Below are 21,456 nucleotides of genomic sequence, written 5' to 3' on the forward strand. Positions count from 1 at the left end.
ATATGCCAAATTATTAAGGCCTAAAAAAAACAAACAAAAACAGTATTTATCAATTAACAAGTCCGAGTCCTCGTCTCCAACAATGCATGAATGCTCGAGTCCAAGTCCAAGTCCCATTCATCAGTGCACAAGTTCAAGTCGAGTCACGAGTCCTGAAAATGAGTCCAGGACTTGAGTCGAGTACTACAACACTGTCTGGAGCATATCTGGAGATTTTTTGATATGCTTTATGCCAAGTAAAATACTGAACCATATTTGCCTCATATGCTCATATGCTGTGCCCAGATACATCGGTTTCATACACATTAAATAAAATATCAGGATATACACTCATGCCATATATTGAAATATGTGGACTCAGTATTTGGCTAGAATATGGCCAACTCTGTGGCATATCATCACTCCGACACCAGGCATCATGTGTGGCATTCAAAATAGGAGGGGAAAAAAATATCATATTGGGAAAAAATCATAACTCCATATTCTGATAATATCAAAGTGGTTCAAATCCGGAGATAAGATACACTCCAGATATGACATTTTCCAATGCCGTGATGGGAGAGTATGCAACAATGATTTCAACATATGGGTCATAGTTTAAAATATTGGGCAAAACCATCTCCAGACCCTGGGGTATTTTGTGCAGTGTACTTTGTTCAAAATGCATTCAACTCATTCATTTGTCTTCTTTTCGTGTCCGTATTCTGCTGGAGGGAGACGCCTGTTCAGCTTGCGTGTGTGCGTGAACCTATCCACCCTTGCTGGAGGTGGGAGGTGGAGTTGGGAGCTGGCGCTGGTGTCGCTGGGCTGTGGGAGGAGGAGAGGAGGAGGAGGGGCAGGATTCAGAGCCTGCGGTGGGAGGTTTGGTGCACCGAGTGGGCAGCAGCTCCAGCATCTGCTCCCTCTTAGTGGCAACCACACTGGGTGTTATTGTTCCCGACAGAGGCAGGGGGAAGAGAAGGAGGTGGAAGAGGAGATAGGAAGGCGAGAGGTAGCAAAGCACAGAAGAAGAGTTTGCGTAAGAGAAGGAGGTGGAAGAGGAGATAGGAAGGCGAGAGGTAGCAAAGCACAGAAGAAGAGTTTGCGTAAGAGAAGGAGGTGGAAGAGGAGATAGGAAGGCGAGAGGTAGCAAAGCACAGAAGAAGAGTTTGTGTAAGAGAAGGAGGTGGAAGAGGAGATAGGAAGGCGAGAGGTAGCAAAGCACAGAAGAAGAGTTTGCGGAAGAGAAGGAGGTGGAAGAGGAGATAGGAAGGCGAGAGGTAGCAAAGCACAGAAGAAGAGTTTGCGTAAGAGAAGGAGGTGGAAGAGGAGATAGGAAGGCGAGAGGTAGCAAAGCACAGAAGAAGAGTTTGCGTAAGAGAAGGAGGTGGAAGAGGAGATAGGAAGGCGAGAGGTAGCAAAGCACAGAAGAAGAGTTTGCGTAAGAGAAGGAGGTGGAAGAGGAGATAGGAAGGCGAGAGGTAGCAAAGCACAGAAGAAGAGTTTGCGTAAGAGAAGGAGGTGGAAGAGGAGATAGGAAGGCAATCAACCAAAAGAGTTAGAAAATATCGGTTATTGACCCAAAAGAAATCCTATATCATGCATCCTAACAGATACATGTAAAAGGCAGAGGAGATTTAGGGATTGGTGGAGCCATTCCCAACCTGTGGGCCGCGAAAGTATTACAAGTGGGCCACCAAATCATTTGTAAAACATTGCGATCTTTGTGATTTTTTTTTAAATTGTATTATTATTATTATTATTATTATTATTATTATTATTATTATTATTATTATTATTATTATTATTATTATTATTATTATTATTATTATTATTATGTATGAGGGTGCATTTTCTCCATTGTTGAATTCATTATTTGTTCATTAGCCTATTGCAGACAGCCCCTCACTTTTAGTTTCTGATTTCTGTGTGGTGCTGATAGACAGCTCCTTTTATTGGTAAAGTGAAACGTTTTTTGAGATTTTCAAGGTGGCCATGAGTGGAAAAATGTTAGAACCCGCTGATTTAGAGATTTGAGCTAGACAGACATGTAGAAGGGGGAGTGAGACGGGGGAGGGTTCAGGTAGACCCGTGGAGGGGAAGGCCTCGTAAAAGCATCATTAATGTATCAGTATGTACCTCCAGGCATGACTCACACCTCCAGCTCGTTAGAGAGGAGGCAGAGTTCACCTCCAGCTCGTTAGGCCTTTTCCACTCTGCAGAGAGGAGGCAGAGTTCAAGGCTGCTGTGTGTGTGAGGTCACAGCACTGAGTGTGTGTGAGGTCACAGCACTGAGTGTGTGTGAGGTCACAGCACTGAGCGTGTGTGAGGTCACAGCACTGAGCGTGTGTGAGGTCACAGCACTGAGCGTGTGTGAGGTCACAGCACTGAGTGTGTGTGAGGTCACAGCACTGAGTGTGTGTGAGGTCACAGCACTGAGTGTGTGTGAGGTCACAGCACTGAGTGTGTGTGAGGTCACAGCACTGAGTGTGTGTGAGGTCACAGCACTGAGTGTGTGTGAGGTCACAGCACTGAGTGTGTGTGAGGTCACAGCACTGAGTGTGTGTGAGGTCACAGCACTGAGCGTGTGTGAGGTCACATGAGCACTGAGTGTGTGTGAGGTCACAGCACTGAGTGTGTGTGAGGTCACAGCACTGAGTGTGTGTGAGGTCACAGCACTGAGTGTGTGTGAGGTCACAGCACTGAGTGTGTGTGAGGTCACAGCACTGAGCGTGTGTGAGGTCACATGAGCACTGAGTGTGTGTGAGGTCACAGCACTGAGTGTGTGTGAGGTCACAGCACTGAGTGTGTGTGAGGTCACAGCACTGAGTGTGTGTGAGGTCACAGCACTGAGTGTGTGTGAGGTCACAGCACTGAGTGTGTGTGAGGTCACAGCACTGAGTGTGTGTGAGGTCACAGCACTGAGTGTGTGTGAGGTCACAGCACTGAGTGTGTGTGAGGTCACAGCACTGAGTGTGTGTGAGGTCACAGCACTGAGTGTGTGTGAGGTCACAGCACTGAGTGTGTGTGAGGTCACAGCACTGAGTGTGTGTGAGGTCACAGCACTGAGTGTGTGTGAGGTCACAGCACTGAGTGTGTGTGAGGTCACAGCACTGAGTGTGTGTGAGGTCACAGCACTGAGTGTGTGTGAGGTCACAGCACTGAATGTGTGTGAGGTCACAGCACTGAGTGTGTGTGAGGTCACAGCACTGAGTGTGTGTGAGGTCACAGCACTGAGTGTGTGTGAGGTCACATGAGCACTGAGTGTGTGTGAGGTCACAGCACTGAGTGTGTGTGAGGTCACAGCACTGAGTGTGTGTGAGGTCACAGCACTGAGTGTGTGTGAGGTCACAGCACTGAGTGTGTGTGAGGTCACAGCACTGAGTGTGTGTGAGGTCACAGCACTGAGTGTGTGTGAGGTCACAGCACTGAGTGTGTGTGAGGTCACAGCACTGAGTGTGTGTGAGGTCACAGCACTGAGTGTGTGTGAGGTCACATGAGCACTGAGTGTGTGTGAGGTCACAGCACTGAGTGTGTGTGAGGTCACATGAGCACTGAGTGTGTGTGAGGTCACATGACTGAGTGTGTGTGAGGTCACATGAGCACTGAGTGTGTGTGTGTGTGTGTGGTCACAGCACTGAGTGTGTGTGAGGTCACAGCACTGAGTGTGTGTGAGGTCACATGAGCACTGAGTGTGTGTGAGGTCACAGCACTGAGTGTGTGTGAGGTCACAGCACTGAGTGTGTGTGAGGTCACATGACTGAGTGTGTGTGAGGTCACAGCACTGAGTGTGTGTGAGGTCACATGACTGAGTGTGTGTGAGGTCACATGAGCACTGAGTGTGTGTGTGGTCACAGCACTGAGTGTGTGTGAGGTCACAGCACTGAGTGTGTGTGAGGTCACAGCACTGAGTGTGTGTGAGGTCACATGACTGAGTGTGTGTGAGGTTCACATGGCGAGACGCGGATGAATAAAAACAACAAAGCGTTACACTTTGGACACTTGTGCCCAAGAAAGGAAAAACCACTTCCAACAATAAAATCAGAACTTCCTTCTTTCTCTCCTTTAATCGTGAAAGTAAAAATGTTTTCTACAAACCGCAAACTGTTCCACTTTGGACAATGATGTGCTCGTTGTGTCTGTAAGAAGACAGCTTTCTGAGGAGTTTTGTGGTTATCAATGGCCTCTTTTCCACCAAGGAACTTAAGAACATAAGCCTAGGACTTTTTTTCTTTTCCATCTTGCTTTTTGGACCTTCAGTGGGGCTTACTTGGGGATTCATTCAGGTGCTTAAGGACCAGCTAAACACCCCGGTCCACTGTTCCCCTCCCCCGAACATGCACAGCGACCGACCAGAGGAGGCGCTAGTGCAGCAACCAGGGACTCATACCCCTACCGGCTTCCCACCCCGCAGACACGGCCAATTGTGTCTGTAGGAACGTCTGACCAGGAATTGAACCCGGGTGTCCGCGGTGGTCGACGAGTGCGTTTACCTCGACACTACCCAGATGTTTTACAATGAGTGAACTCTAAAAAACACGAACATCTTGTTTTTTTTCTCTCTCTGAACTGGAGTCTTTAGAAAACAATGTTTCGTCCTAACTGTGGAATCTGCAGCGCTGGTGTCACGGAGGCCGTCCAGGTCGCCTGTTGTTTGGCTAGGTGTGAACATGACCTTGTAATACACACACTGGGCCAGGTGCGTTTGGGTGTCCCAACTCCTCATGGGATTTCTAGCACATATCTGAAATGTAGGGGATATGTTACTATGCGAGAACATGTGGAATGTGGGAACGCTTTTGGGTCCCATGATTTGCTGCCAGCTCTCTATGTACACAGCTCCACTGTTACACAATTACCCAGAAGATGTGACCTGCCCTGCTGAGGGACGCAGGTGAGACTTGAGCTTTTCACCCAGAGGTTCAGCAGTTCAGGTGGGGGTGACCTGGAATGGTTCCATTGGCACTGACACATGTAGTTACTGTAGTGTGCTGAACACACACGATGTCTGTTTATCACTGTCTCCCACAGCTAAATACCCCAAATGAGTAGACGGGAATACGGTAATAAGATATATTCCTGCTTAGTGATTCAGCCATTTATATAAACTCAACGCGTTACTTGAGCAGATGGCAGCGGCCTAGACTAGAGGTTAGTGAGGCAGGATTGTGAGCAGAAGATCACTGGTTCCAATCCCAGAGTGGCTGGACAGGTGGATGAGAAGTGTGCTCCCCTCTTGCCCCTGAGCAAGGCATTTCACTCTCAAGTACTCCAGCAGAGTAGTAGGAACCTGTAAGGTGTGAAGAGGGTTTTTGCTGAAAAGCCTGCATGCTCATTCACCTTCCCTTTAGGTCAATAAAGGTTCAAGTCAACAGAGTTGACAAAGGAGGCCTTCCTTGTTTCTTAGGCCAGGCCTAGTCTCAGCCTGCAGCCTACATTGGATTAGGGATTTAGGATTACACTCCTACCTTTGAGTGCAAGCAGGCTTCTTTGAGATGTTTTCCTTTCACTGACACCTGTTGTTTTGTCCTGTACTGTCTAGATATCATCCATGTATGACAATTCAGGCCTTAACTTTAAAGCCAAACGACAAGATTTTTTTTACTTGATTCAGCTCTAATTTAGGACCAAGTCACATAAGCTTGTGAGGCAGCTGGATTCACGCAAGATCATGAGATCACGATCACATGATAAATCCATCTTGCCACACTCCAATCTATTGGTTTGAATCTGAACCACCAGTGAGTGGTTTGCACCAATCACTGTCCACTATGAGGCAGCTACGGGCGGGATTTAGGTGTGACGGCAGCAAGACGCGAGCCTGTGATACACGTGATAGACAGATGGTCGAACCAATCACCTGCCAGGTATTATCTATTTGTCTGTCTGTCTGTCTGTCTGTCTGTCTGTCTGTCTGTCTGTCTGTCTGTCTGTCTGTCTGTCTGTGCATCTATCTATCTATCTATCTATCTACAATCTCCAAGCCTGGAGGCCTTCAGAGAGCAATAATATCAAATAAATGTATCCCGGATGACAAATTTAGATCATAGTAAATCCAGATCCAGATCTCTTGGTGTACGCGTTCTAAACTTAGCCCATCATCCCAACTCAGCCTAATCCTGTGTGTCTGCTCCAGGCAGACTCAGCACTTTCTGCTCTGTTCTTAGCTTCTCCCCAGTATATTTATTCCCCGTCGATGTAGGAGAGGAGATCTGGTGGCCTTGATGGTATGCTGAAGCCACAATGGCTGCTGCTGTACATACTAACCACACCGGCCCTTTGAGCCTGTCGGTCTCTCACGTCAAACTAAATCTTTAATGGCCGGATAATAATATTTCCTTACCTTTCACATCTTGTCAAACCCCACTCAACTTAAGGCTCTCGCCGACCGACGTGGACATGTTACAATAAAAGTTGGACTCACCATAAATCCGATCGTCTTGGCATGAGCCTCTTCTTTCCGCTGAAATATGGTTCAAAATCTTGGGTCTTGAGTCTGTGGGCGTAGTCTATATAGCCAGACACTTCCTGTCCAACGGCATTATGGTCCCTTATGAAAATGAGCGACTGTGAAAAGAGAGGAGAAGAAGAAGGTGGAAACCCTGTGTAAATAATCATGAGCATCCAGCCTCCTGAGTCCAAGCCAAGCAGGCCAATGTCACTTGTTAATAATGGGGCGATAGAGGGGATCCGTTACAAATACACCCACTTTGAAATAACACAAAGGCTCATGTTAGACCGTGCGACTCGGCTTCCGATCAGAACCTGGTCCAGCTCGTGTGAGCCTGCGCTGGCCGGGCCGAGCGAGCGAGGTGGGCTGTGGGCAGAATATCCTGCTCAGACGAGTGTGTGGGACTCGGGTCGAGTCCTGCCACTTAACTAGAGTCTGAGTTCCGTTCCAACACACACCTACGGCTGGCTGGGCCCAGAACACCACGGATACCATATTCAGCTGCAAATGACAGTGGGGCCCAGAGTTGGGTTAGGCTTAGCCTCAGAACTCGACTATTCAAATCTCGTTTCACTCAGGATCATAGTCTCACTCAACGGCCCCCGGATTTTCACTGCGGGCTCCATTCGCAAAGGCCCTACTTTTAAATACATGTAGCAATCACAATAAAAACTGTACTTGCCTTAAACCGAAGGTTGTCGTCTGCCGAACCGGGCTACTCGTGTTCTTAAATATTGCGTAGTTTCCAATAGCGAGGCCTTTTTGTCATACCAGAACCAGTATATTTTGTTCTTCCAGATGTGCAATTACGCATTTCCACCCGCAGCCACAGCAGAGAGGGCGCTGTTTCCCCCGCTTGGAAGTGGAAGAGCAACAATGGCCATTTTCAATGGAAAAGACAGGCCGAGAGAAGGCTCTGGCACGGAAACGACGCAATATCTAAGAACACAAATAGCTCGGTTCGGTGGACAGGTGCTATTTTATTGTGATTGGTAGATGTATGGAAAAAGTAGGGCGTTTGCGAATGGAGCCCACAGTGAAAATCCGGAGGTGTCGAGTGAGACTGTGATATGAATGAAACAAGATTGAATAGTGGACTTCTGAGGCTAGGTTAGGATAGGCTAGGCTGTGTGTATTGTTTTGGTTCAGGAGTGCAAAACAGAAATCTAAAATATCAAGGCTATCAGAATGAGAGATGCTGCTTTGGAGATAGAAGATGTGAATGTAGACAGTGTAATCCTATAATGTAAACACGACTTCTGATTGGGACGGCATAAGGAGAACAAAAAGCGGGATTCTCCGATGCAAACAAAACACTTATTTCTACAGATTGCTTCCCTGCAGACTGTCAGACACACCGGCTCTTTGAAGTGAACTCAAACGATGTCTACCTAGACAAGAGAGGATGATAAACGAGTTTGTCACCGGATTCAGACGAGGCAAAACGAAAGCCAAGTTGTCCAAATCCCCTCGGGTGACAGCGAAACATGAAATGATCTTTTCATGTTGATTTGATGGTTTAGATAACGCGCCGTGACAATGGATGGGAAAAACTCCAAACAGAACGCACACTCAGGTGTGAAGAGGCTGTTTTGTCTGGCTTCACAAAGATCAAAAGGGTTTTTTTCTTTCTGTATGTGTTTTTTTTTTTTGGTGTCTGCCTCGTCTTGGGAAAGGAGGTTTCATTTGTGTCTGACTGCTGTTGTTTACTCTGGGCGTGAATGAGTCCCACTTGTGGGCCGACAGTAACGCAGTCAGAGGATCCAGTGATCATCACATGTGTATGACTGTCAGGACACGGGCCAGCAGAGGATCCAGGGATATCACATGTGTATGACTGTCAGGACACGGGCCAGCAGAGGATCCAGGGATATCACATGTGTATGACTGTCAGGACATGGGCCAGCAGAGGATCCAGTGATATCACATGTGTATGACGGTCAGGACACGGGCCAGCAGAGGATCCAGTGATCATCACATGTGTATGACTGTCAGGACACGGGCCAGCAGAGGATCCAGTGATATCACATGTGTATGACGGTCAGGACACGGGCCAGCAGAGGATCCAGTGATATCACATGTGTATGACGGTCAGGACACGGGCCAGCAGAGGATCCAGTGATATCACATGTGTATGACGGTCAGGACACGGGCCAGCAGAGGATCCAGTGATATCACATGTGTATGACGGTCAGGACACGGGCCAGCAGAGGATCCAGTGATCATCACATGTGTATGACTGTCAGGACACGGGCCAGCAGAGGATCCAGTGATCATCGCATGTGTATGACGGCCAGGACACGGGCCAGCAGAGGATCCAGTGATCATCACATGTGTATGACGGTCAGGACACGGGCCAGCAGAGGATCCAGTGATCATCACATGTGTATGACTGTCAGGACACGGGCCGTCAGAGGATCCAGTGATCATCGCATGTGTATGACGGTCAGGACACGGGCCGTCAGAGGATCCAGTGATCATCACATGTGTATGACTGTCAGGACACGGGCCAGCAGAGGATCCAGGGATATCACATGTGTATGACGGTCAGGACATGGGCCAGCAGAGGATCCAGTGATCATCACATGTGTATGACGGTCAGGACACGGGCCGTCAGAGGATCCAGTGATCATCACATGTGTATGAAAGGCCAGTTCAAAGGCCAGTTGAAAATATGGCTCAGATCAAACCAACAATGTGATCACACTTAACATACTTAACATATCATCTGCCATGTTTTGCTGCATGCTCTGTGTGTTTTATTCATTTTAGGTTTTACTAACCTTTTGTACTATTAATTTTTTGGTACTATTAATTGTGTGTGTTTTAATCATTTTTGGTTTTACTAACCTTCTGTACCCAAACTTGCTACGAAACAGAATTATGAAAAAACACCCCTAGAGTCTGCGAGAGCGGGGGCGGAAGATGACTCACCTATGGTTGACACGGTTATTGACTCTGGAACGGACTTGACTATGAGTAGGCAAAACATGTCAGTGGAAGCCACTAGTTCAGATGTAGATGGAAAGAAGCGTCAGGTTTGCTTGTGTGGCTGGCAGAAGGTAACAACTTTGAGGGGCCTTAGAATCCATCAAGGCAGGAAGAGGTGCTTGGTAGAGGGAACACAGGGACCCCGCATTGATAATTATTTCTTAAGAAGTTTATCAAGTCAGTCGGGTGAAGTCCAGCGACAGGAAGTAACCCACAGCTCGCAGGACATCAGCACCCCTGATGTTGAGGTAGGTCCTAGCACCGAGGAAAGCAGAGAGGCCAGCCAGCCAAAAAGGGAGAAGATTAGCGGTCAGAAGCCTAGAGTTAAGTGGCCAGGTGCAGCGGAAAGTAGGAAGTGGGAAGATATCAATAGTGATTTGGTTAGGATGTTAGAGAAGCTTAAAGGAACTGCTGAGAGTAAGTTGGAGAAAATGGGAGATTGTATTTATGATTATGGTAAGGAAAGGTTTGGCGTCTTTGAGAAAAGGAAGAAACTAGAGGGTGAGGTAGTTAAATCTAGGCGCCAACAAGAGATAGATAGACTTATCCAGGAGAGAAGACAGCTTAAGAGGCAGTGGAGGAAAGCTACAGAGGTTGAGAAGGAAGGCATTGATTGCTTGCAGTCAGATGTGAGGGATCGGTTGGCAGTTTTAAGAAGAGCAGAGAGCATTAGGAAAAATAGGAAAAAGAAAGAGCGAGCTAGAATAGCATTCTATAAGGATCCATTTAGATTTGTGAAGTCATTGTTTAGTAAGGAAAAGAATGGTAGCCTTATGGTACCTAAGCAGAAGCTTGAGGAATATTTGGAGGAGGTTCACAAAGATAGGGAAAGGTTTAGAGAGATGACAGTCCCAGCTGATATTCCACCTATTGGTGAAATAGAGAGCCAGTGTGATGATAGCCCACCAAGGTGGAAAGAAGTTCAAGAAGTAGTGAGACGTGCAAGGGCCTCTTCAGCCCCGGGTCCTAATGGAGTCCCCTACCGGCTGTATAAGAGTGCTCCAGATGTGTTGCAGTTTCTATGGAAGCTGATGAAGGTAGTCTGGAAGAAGCAGGTTATTCCTAAGGCATGGCGTAGAGCAGGGGGAATCTTCATTCCTAAAGAAAGGGACTCGTTAGAGATAAGTCAGTTTAGACCTATCAGTCTACTTAATGTTGAAGGGAAGGTTTTCTTTAGTGTTGTGGCACAGAGGCTGTCTAGTTATCTAGAAAAGAATAGGCTAATAGATACTTCGGTGCAAAAGGCTGGAATTCCCGGCTTCTCCGGGTGCTTAGAGCACACCAGCATGATCTGGCACCAAATCCAGTCAGCTAGGCGTGAGAAGAGAGACCTGCATGTAGTATTCTTGGACCTGGCTAATGCTTTCGGGTCAGTGCCGCATAGTCTGTTATGGGAGGCCTTTGATTTCTTTAGAGTGCCAGGTAGTATAAAGAGCTTAGTTAAAGCCTACTTCTTAGATATTCAACTCTGCTTTACCACAGCAGAGTACACTACAGCTTGGCAGCAGCTGGAGATAGGCATTATGGCAGGGTGTACAATTTCCCCATTAGCTTTTACCATGGCAATGGAGATCATTATTAGGGCTTCAAAATGGGTAGTGGGTGGAGAAAGGCTGCAGGGAGGGCTGCGGCTCCCTCCAATTAGGGCATACATGGATGACATGACGACTATGACGTCAACCGCTCCATGTACTAGCAGATTGTTGGATAAGTTAAATAGTAATCTGCAGTGGGCTAGAATGAAAGTGAAGCCAAGTAAGTCCAGGAGTATTTCAATCATTAAAGGGAGGGTAGTAGGTAAGAAGTTTGTTATAAATGATGAGGTGGTGCCTACAGTGTTAGAGAAACCAGTCAAGAGTTTGGGAAGATGGTATGATGCAAGTCTCAGTGATAAGGGACAGTTTGAGGAGGTGAGGCAGGAAATGATTCAAGGTATTTCAAGTATAGACAAGTCAGGGCTCCCAGGAAAGTTAAAGTTGTGGTGTTTGCAGTTTGGATTGTTGCCTCGGTTGATGTGGCCACTGACAGTGTATGAGGTTCCCCTTTCAAAGGTAGAAAAGCTAGAAAGGATGATTAACTCATTCATTAGAAAATGGCTCGGAGTCCCACGCTGCCTAAGCAGTGTAGCCTTATATGGGAAAGGCATATTGGAATTGCCATTATCTAGCCTGACAGAGGAGTTCAAGTGTGCTAAGGTTAGACTGGAAATGACTCTGACTCAGTCAAAGGATCCAGTGGTTAGGAGTGTAGCGCCCACAGTTAAAACAGGGAGGAAGTGGAACCCAAAGGAGGCAGTACAGCAAGCACAGTCAGCTCTTAGACACAGGGATATCATAGGTCAGGTGCAGCATGGGCGTGGAGGCTTAGGGTTGTGCATAGGGAAACCTGTGTGGAACAAGGCATCAGTAATAGAAAAGAGGAAGATGGTAGTTGAAGAAGTACATAGGCAAGAGGAGGCAGTAAGATGTACTAAGGCAGTGTCGCAGGCAAAGCAAGGACAGTGGGTGAACTGGGAGAGTGTAGAGAAGAGAAAGTTGAAGTGGAGAGAGTTGTGGAGCATGGAGGCCAGCAGAATTAGATTTATTCTAGGGGCTACTTATGATGTGCTGCCATCTCCCCAGAACTTAAATCAGTGGTTGGGCGAGGATGGTGCCTGCCCGTTGTGTTCTAGTGTATGTACATTGAGGCATATACTGTCAGGGTGTAAGGTCAGTCTCTCCCAGGGGCGATACACCTGGCGTCACAACCAGGTGTTGAAATGTTTGGCAGCTGCAGTTGAGGAAAAGCGGCTAGAAGTAAATTCTCTAGTTGCTAGCAAAGAGAATAGACAGATCAAATTTGTACGTGAGGGAGAAAAGATTAGACCAATTAAGGTCAGGCACAAGTTAGGACAGCTAAGTGTAGGTGGAGCCTGGGAAATGAGGGTTGACTTGAATGAACAGCTAGTCATCCCAGCATATATAGTTAGCACCCGGCTACGTCCGGACTTGTTACTGTGGTCTGAGGTAGAGAAGAGAGTTTATTTTATCGAACTCACAGTCCCGTGGGAAGATCGAGTTGAGGAGGCTTATGAGCGCAAGAAAGCTAGGTATGCTGAAATGGCAGCAGAGGCAGAGCAGCGAGGTTGGAGGGCTCGAGTGCGGCCTGTAGAGGTGGGCTGCCGTGGTTTTGTGGCAAAGTCCGTTATTGCCTTACTAACTGAGTTGGGCATTCGGGGACGGAGCCTGAAACTTGCGGTTAGCAACATGTCTCAGGCAGCAGAACGAGCAAGTGAATGGCTGTGGATAAGGAGGAAACATGCTAGCTGGGGAGCTCGCTAAGGTCAGATTGATTGTTTGTTGTTGGTCATGATTAACGGTCCGCATCAACAGGGCTGAATCATTGACAGTGGTGGTGTAGTTAGGGATTGTTTGTTGTTGGTCATGATTAACGGTCCGCATCAACAGGGCTGAATCATTGACGGTGGTGGTGTAGTTAGGGATTGTTTGTTGGTCATGATTAACGGTCCGCATCAACAGGGCTGAATCATTGACAGTGGTGGTGTAGTTAGGGATTGTTTGTTGGTGGTCATGATTAACGGTCCGCATCAACAGGGCTGAATCATTGACAGTGGTGGTGTAGTCAGGAATGTCATACCGAATCGACCTGGATAGCTAGGCTTAGATAGTGAGGTAATATGCAGTTGTGCGGTGGTAGCATGGAGGGGGGTGTTTCCAGGACGCTGGATTACACCGTTAAGCCTTCTTGAGGTGTCGTGGGCCTAACTTAACGAAACGTCGGTGAAGGAAGGTGCCCACTTGAAAACCCCAATGACATGCTTCATACTGCTGTTGGCTAGGGTAGGTAACTGGTGATTTGTGTCTTGTTTATTAGTTTGTTAGCCTGTTAGCTTGTTTTATTCTGGATTGGGCTTCTAAATGTGTTTTTCCTCGGATTTTGGCACAAGGGATAGTAACATCTTGTCCTGTGTATTAATTAATAATAATTCTGTACTATTAATCTTTTTTGTGCTATTGATTTTTTTTCGCTTTCATGATTACATCAACCTGCCATGGGACTACAGGTGGAAACTAGCCCTTGGGCTATAACCTGGCATATTTACTGTACGGCTGTACTGTTCATTAATGTGTAAAGTCCCATTCTTTAAATAAATGAATCTGAATCTGAATCTGAATGACGGTCAGGACACGGGCCGTCAGAGGATCCAGTGATATCACATGTGCATGACGGTCAGGACACGGGCCAGCAGAGGATCCAGTGATCATCACATGTGCATGACGGTCAGGACACGGGCCAGCAGAGGATCCAGGGATATCACATGTGTATGACGGTCAGGACACGGGCCATCTGTGGATGCCTTTACTAAAAGGCGTGAGATAACTAGTGCTGCAGAGCTCTCCTCTCGCTCTCTGTCTGTCTCAAACGTTTTAAACAGATGCTATCAGGCTCACAGCTGGCCGAGGGCCGGGGGCCGCGCAGCTACGCTATCGGCTAGCTTCTGTGCTGCCGCGGCCAGCCTTGAAAACACATCATCAGGTGGAGCTGGCAAGAGCAGAGGAAAACGCGTCACGGTTGGGTAGCGGCAGAGTTCAAAATTAACACCCACCAAGTGCCAAAATTACTATTATGACTGAGAACTAACCAAGGGTCTTCTGCCATGGTGGCCAGTAACGTTTTCTTCGTATTTGGTCTTTGCTTGCATTCAAACTTTGTACATGCTGACCACTGTACCCTCACTGGCTGTAAGCCAATCAAATAAAGGATTAAAAACAAATGGTGCTGTATCAAACAGCCTCCTGATTGGCTGCCTGTTATGCTGCTCTACACACAAAGCGGTAGCCTCTACACTTCTGCTTCTCTGCTGCCTGGATGGCTAACTAGCCCAACACTAACTAGCCCAACACTAGTGGAAACTTAATGTTGTTCCCATCTGGCAACAACTAGCAGCTGTGAGGCCACCGGAAAGAAACAGATACACTGTCTGAGCAAGCACGTCTTACATTGGATGAATTAATCTGAATGTTTCACACGGATTTGATATGGAAAATAGACATATTGCTGGCAACATATTGCTGCTGTGAAAAGTATTTTGGCCATAGTAATGACAATCACGACTATTTTGATCAATATTGACTTTGGGAACATCATGCATTTATTGAAAAGATAAACTTTTAACACTGGATTTCTTTGAACTCTCATTTTCTACCAATGAAGCTTTAAAGATAAAGGGGCAAACGCAGCGGCTCTCTGTTCTCGACTGGAGCTGGTGGTGGTGGGTGGTGGGTGCAGAAGGATCAGGTGGGACTCTGCTCTCTTTAGTTATTGGCTAAAAAACAAGCCACAGCAGTTTCCAGGCTGCGTGTTGCAGGCAGACGTGGGACCTTCACCTGACAGCATGGAAAACAAACGCAGGCCTGACGTCACCTGCCAGCAATTACAGAAGCAGGTGCTGTGACCTCACAGGGCAGCCAGGGGGCGAGGGGCCCCACGGCACGGCAAACACCCACCCCGCTTAGGAGCCCAGCCGCACAGGGCCCAGGTCAACGCTGCCTCTGAGTGAGAGGGCTGGGAATCACCACAGGACCCACCATACCATATTATCACCATACTTCATTCACAATATTGAGATTTAAAAAAAGATTGTTATATATTGCGATGTATTACCTTTTTTTCAACTGCAAAAGGTGCCCCCAAAGAAAAAAACTTTGTCGACATCTGTTTTATCTAATAAAGATAAAGTTTCCAGTCTGTTCATCTCACTTCAATCATTTTTATTGCAGTAAAATGGGATTGTCATGCAGACAGACTGACCAACACTGTCATAAAAACACAAGTCATAAGTTGCAGCAACCTGACAATTTACATACTAAAATATCACGATACTTGGCATTGTGTATCGATGTGATATTCCCACGCAAAATATCGCGATACTATGCTGTACGGATCCCCCCCCCCCCCCGCACCCTTACTTTGTGATACTCTTTGAAAGTGTTTTTTTAATGTGTGCTGCACACAGTTGAAATTTCAGATGGCTGGAAGCAAAACAGCGTTGACCTTAAGATGAAGGTTACATAAACCCACTACAGAACAGCAGAGTGGGAGTTCCCTCTAAATCCATGATCCGCGCAATTTATAAGCACAACAAAGCATCTGAAATCCTCTCGGGTAGTACCCCGCCCTCGACAGAAATCCAACATGGATGTGTTTATGTCCTCGGAAACAAACGGTGAAACTTGAACACTGTTGACAATCGTAATCGGCGAGGTCTGTGAAAAGCGTGGAGGGATCCCCTAGCCTCTCCTCCTCACAATCGCCCAGAAAAACCTCCACAGATGTGACTTTACTGGGCAAACCCTGAGCTAATCTTTCAAAGCCCCCGTGGCTGAAAGAGAGGGATTTACAAATTCAAGTCAAACAGGAGCTGACAGCGGGACTGACACGTACTGTGCTGCTCCTTTGTACTTTGACAATGTCCTACAGGTGGTGGCACAATGGCCCCGGACCACCTGACATCCTGGCTGTGGCATGAGGTGTGCATGTGTAAATGTGTGTGTGTGCGTGTGTGTGTGTGTGTGTGTGTGTGTGTGTGTGTGTGTGTGTGTGTGTGTGTGTGTGAAGTGTGTATGAGAGAGAGAGAGAGGTGAAGAGAGCGAGAGAGTAGAGCTGACAAGTTGCCACCGCCATGAGGAAATTACAAAGTGTCTTTCATCCCACAGTAGCAGCCATGCATAAGGCTGGTTATCCGTTGAAGCGTGCATCTGAAGGTACGTATGTGTGTTTACAGCTTAACCATCATCTGTGGTGTGTTTTAATGCTCCTGGTATTATTTGCTTCATGAATCAACTAAGTGGCCTACAAAACTGGTGAAAATTCATCAAACACAATAAATCATGCATATTTTTTTTGTTTACTAAACCACTTTTCTTTATACAATTTTAAAGTCATGTAAAAAAAATATGGCAAAAAAAGGTAGGCTACAGTTTCACAATTGCAATATCATTTCATAATAATCACAATTACCGGTCGATTTTTCATCAATATCTTCCTGGTGTGTGTATGTTGTGAGATAGTGTGCGTATGAGATGTAGTTAGCAGCAGCAGGTCACTGAGAGACAGCACCCTCACACAGCTGATGATAATACTTTGACTATGTTTACTTTAACAACCCCCCCTTCCCCACACACACACACACACACACACACACACACACACACACACACACACACACACACACACAACCACCAACCCCTCCACTATAGCCCCCATGCCCCCCATCCAGCCAGCCCAGGCTCTGCCCACAGCAACCCCCCGGTCCCTGGGAACAGTCGTGCAGTGTCAGGGAGGCGTGCAGGTGTCTTGCGGTGTCAGCTGCCATAGTGTTTATTATTGGTGGGCTGCGCTTTAGGAGGAATCCCGGGCCATCACTAACAACTGTGTACATTGTCGGCGTAATGAAAACACGGCCTGGACTTACAGGAATGTTTTAGGTGGGAGTCCTTTTTTTTTTTTTTTTTTTTTGGGCAGACTTTCTGCCCTTGTCCCCTTTTTAAATATTCCTCGAGGGGTGCATAGGAGTGTGTGTGTGTGTCGGGGGGGTTTTCGGGAGGGTTTTCGGAGTAGGATGGGGGAGGGGCAGTCGGATGGGGGGAGGGGCCATTGGATGGGGGGAGGGGCCGTTGCTTATTTGACTTGGAAGTGACTTGACACGGGCCGGCTTGTGTAATGGATGCGACGGTGGAAACCATATGTGCTGAGGTGTGCGCCGTCCGCCGGGATCGCCCACAATTACACCTCTCGCAGGATACGCGATCCAGAGCTCACTTACTGAGCTGTTTGTCAGCAGCAGACAGCTCACCAGTCACTAACCTGCATTAGCCAGCCAGCCAGCGCAAGGGGGACCCCCTATTAACTGCTCCTAACCCCCCCCAACGTCTTTCTCTTGTTATTGTGAAGGTCACTCTGAGAACTTGTTTTTTAGCAAGAAGCAGATCACCGAGCTCTTAGAAGTTCAAGCTAGAATTCCAGACATTTTCAACCAGGACACGATTTTCCCATCATTTTCCATCATAACTGATCAATTCTGACCAACATCTCCTCCGTTGCTCCCAGCACCCACCCAGGTCATAAACTCTCTTGAGGGCCCTCCCCCCCCCCCCCCCCTCCCATGGCAGAGAGAGGACTGATGTCTGGCCAGCACCAGAACCTCTCGACACAGGGACAGCTTCTTCCCAACTGCCATCCGCCTCTTCAATGAGATCCAAAAGATCACTCCCTCCACCCCCTGAGCACAACCATCTGGATGGACATTATCCCATGGACACGACACTACCCCCCCACCCATTATATGTCACTTTTAAAGGGCTTTTTACTCTGCACTTTATCATTTGAGATGTTACTCCTCTGTTTTGCTCCATCTTCTGCTGTTGATGTGACCACTGTGTTGCACTAAGTCCAATTCCTCATTTGCAGTCCCAATGTGCTGATGGATATTCAAAACTGACCCCAACAACACGCCAGACAGTGTTGTTGACAATGAGATGATAGGAAATGAGGATTTTCTCCACAGTCTGTCATGCAACATAGAAGAATTAAGCTATTTCTCAACATTTGATCAAATTGCCCTGGAAATGATCCAAAATGCCCCCGAAATATATTTCGCAAAAGGGGAAAAACGCTCTGGTTAAAAAGCGTTACTTTCCTAGCCGGCACACTCGCTCAGTACAGTATGTGCTCTGATAGTGTGCTATTTAGATACAGGTGCAGGGCTCTGAGTGAAATCTGGTTGAGCAGTCTTTAACACAACCTCTCATCACAAGCCTCTGCGCGGCCCACATGACTACGCACAGTCTCCTGGCAAACGTGCCGTTTTTCCATCCGCACAAAAAATGTACATTTAAAATGGGTTTATATCTAAGAAAATAAAGACTATAGGTTTGGATTTCGCTTTACCCCCTCCTGGAAAGAGACGAACACATTTCAAACTTTTTCCCCAATAAATCCAGTGGCTGCTATGAGTTTATACTGTCTGTGTAACCACGGCAGTTTAAATCTTGTCATTTCTGTCGCCGTCTGGATTCCACCGTGCCATCGTGTCACTGGGAGGATACCCCCCACCGCGCACAAGAAGAAAAGACGTCCCAGAATAACTCCTGTTTCAATTCCGAAGGTTTTTCTTTCTCGCTGTAATGGTCCTAGCAGGCACATGCATGCAATAAGGATGAAAATAATCAAAAGACGCTGTTTCCTTTTCGTTTATAATTATAGGGTGTGTCACTCGACAGATGTCTTGGCACCAGGAACAAAAAATGCACAAGTTAACTGTTCAAAAAGACTTCTTGCTCTAACACACACACACACACAGTGGTTAAAATGTTATATCGGTATTTCTCTTGAAGCTCTTCACAGAGCAGGCCATGGCGGGCCACACTAAAAAAGGTGCAAGGAAACTTTTGTCAGTTTTTTTTTCCTTTTTTGAGGGTGTCTCTCTATGCAATAATGTTAGCAGCCTAGCCTAGCCTAGCGGATGGGACTGTCTGCTGATTAGATTGTGTTGTACTCTGTTGCAGCCAGCGTCACTTTTAGTTCTCAGGTGTGTGTGTGTGTGTGTGTGTGTGTGTGTGTGTGTGTGTGTGTGTGTGTGTGTGTGTACGGGGAAAAGCAGTAAGAGAAGGTGTGTGAGTGTGCATGGAACTGTGTGTGTGCATGTGCATGTGAGATACAATGCTAGTGTGTAATTGAGGAGAAAACGAGGGAACCCCCCCCCTCCAAAAAAAAAAAAAAAAAAAAAAGATCAAACAAAAATATTATATGTATGACAGAACACCAACCAGTGCATGAAGAACAAGCGGCCAAGAGCTCTGATTAGAAAACACTGCAGTGTTTATGTAGTGTGACACTTCCGAGCGATGTGTGGCAAACAACTGCTTCAAAGGAGGCACTATTGGGAGTGAGGATGCTAAAAACACGGGGTGTTTGGATGTTGTTTAGAAATAGGTTTACTGGAGGGAAAAAGGATTTGAGCGTTTGTTTACCTCATGTGCTCCCCCATCTGCATCCGTAAACAGAATGCGAGAGACAGAATAAATACATCCAGATAAATACATCCAGATAAATACATCCAGATAAATACATCCAGATAAATACATCCAGGCCGCGGCAGGTGTTCCGTCCTCCTGCTGCCCGGGCCTTTCTAAACAGCCGACGCACAGCTACGCCCATGAGGTTAGCCATGAGGGCACAACAACTGTGGCCAGATACCAAAGGGGAAGCGGCTTGGTCAATCAGTCAGGAAGGCAAAAGGCAGGCTACAGCGCAACCCTGGGTTGCGTTGGCCTCTGCCTTTTCAGAGAACTCACCAGTAAAGCCATTACCACAAAATAAGTGGCTTGAACCCACACACTTCAAATTACAGGGCACTGGGAATCAGAAAATGCTATCCTGCTTTTCGCAATTGGTGTTTTAGAAATTCTATTAAAACCTCCGTAGTTTGGCCCTCGGTGTATAGAGCGTTGCTTTTCGTTCCAGCTGCACAAGTTCGCACAATTCGCCGACAGAATTTCTTTCTAGCGTTTGGGGCGTTTGTTTGGGTATGTTCATTGTGCGAGCGAATGGTGCATTACGATAACTGGCCAACGCAGAGTAAACATGGCAACATGCAAACATTGTGGTGTGATAGAGAGAGAGAGCAACAGAGCGGTTTGTGATCTAGAAGCTGCTTCCACAGACCCTATATGGTCCTGCTCAGAAGATCATGTCAGGCTTGCCTGTTAGAGGGTAGAGCTCTCTGAGCAGAGCCACACAAACTCCCTGCTGCACCATATGCTGGTAATGGGTAAGAGACATCACCTTGACCAGCTGTTCTCCAAAACCAATACTTCAAATAGCTTAAGAGAGCGACTCAACCTTTGTTACAACCCACTCAAAACCTGTTTTAATGTTGATGCTACAAACTAAAAAAAAACGTAAAAAAAATAAACGTAAAAGTAAAATATGACTCAAAAACATAGCCTAAAAGACTGCAAAGCTGGAGGAAAGTCAAGTACAGACCCATATAGGTATGCATGCATCAGTAGACCACCTACCGTAACCTGACGCTGCCAGATGGCTTGTTTCACAGTACCATCTGTGAACTTGGAACATCTTGGAAAGCAGTTAAAAAGGTCAGGCACTGAAATAAAAAGACTTGGGAGGTGAACCATCTGTCTATCAGGGGCTAACTTCAACCACTTAGAAGAAGCACCTCTTCCTTCCTCGGACGCTGATTGGTCTGAACCACTGGTGGTTCGGATTAGAGCTGCAACGATTAATCGATACAAAAATCAATCAACTAGTTTGATCATCGATTAAGGGTTTTGAGTATTTTTGACGAAAAAAGACATAATTCTCTGATTCCAGCTTCTTAAATGTGACTATTTTCTGGTTTATTTACTCCTCTGACAGTAAGCTGAATATCTTTGGGTTGTAGAATGTGGACAAAACAAGAGATTTGAGGATGTCATCTTGGGCTTTGGGAAAAACTTGGGAGAAGAGCTAACCTCGCAGTGACTATCACAACAACACTGTCTCCTCCTAGCCTGAAGAGAGCAGGGTCCACAGTGACTATCACAACAACACTGTCTCCTCCTAGCCTGAAGAGAGCAGAGCCCTGTACTACGAAACTAGTTTAACAGATCCGCGATAAGTCCCTTTGATCTGGTTTGACTGAACAGGATCAAAGCTATCTAGTTAACTGATACTACGACGCTGGTTTTTTACTAGGTAAGTGGACCTGGGATCTGCCTGTGCACGCGCACGTTTTTCGCTCGTGCACAGGCGCGCGTCCACGCGAAAGAGGTGCGCTAGCCAATCACAGTATGAACAGCTGAGTTGATCCACGCCCACACCCATTTCCTCGTTCCATGAAAGCACAGTGCATGATCAGAGTTTTAGCTGATATTTAATGTATCCGCGATTTAATGTCAGAATGAAAATCCGCGTTGGATAGTCTGCTGAAGGGCTGTCTAAAGCAGCAGCTTGTATTCACATCAGTCATTTGA

General features: G+C 46.8%; 1 protein-coding gene across 1 annotated transcript in view; it reads right to left on the reverse strand.

The window, feature by feature from the left end:
* cfap299 (cilia and flagella associated protein 299) overlaps positions 1–21,456 on the reverse strand; it is a gene marked incomplete at both ends in the record, with an annotated part of 114,369 nt that overhangs the window by 14,710 nt on the left and 78,203 nt on the right. The window contains one exon of the mRNA XM_083644712.1: positions 6,404–6,546. Within this exon, the coding sequence (XP_083500838.1) occupies positions 6,404–6,546 (143 nt within the window). The remainder of the gene's footprint in view (positions 1–6,403; positions 6,547–21,456) is intronic.

The sequence above is a fragment of the Poromitra crassiceps genome (assembly GCF_964638095.1).
Source record: "Poromitra crassiceps genome assembly, chromosome: 10".
Classification (NCBI taxonomy): domain Eukaryota; kingdom Metazoa; phylum Chordata; class Actinopteri; order Beryciformes; family Melamphaidae; genus Poromitra; species Poromitra crassiceps.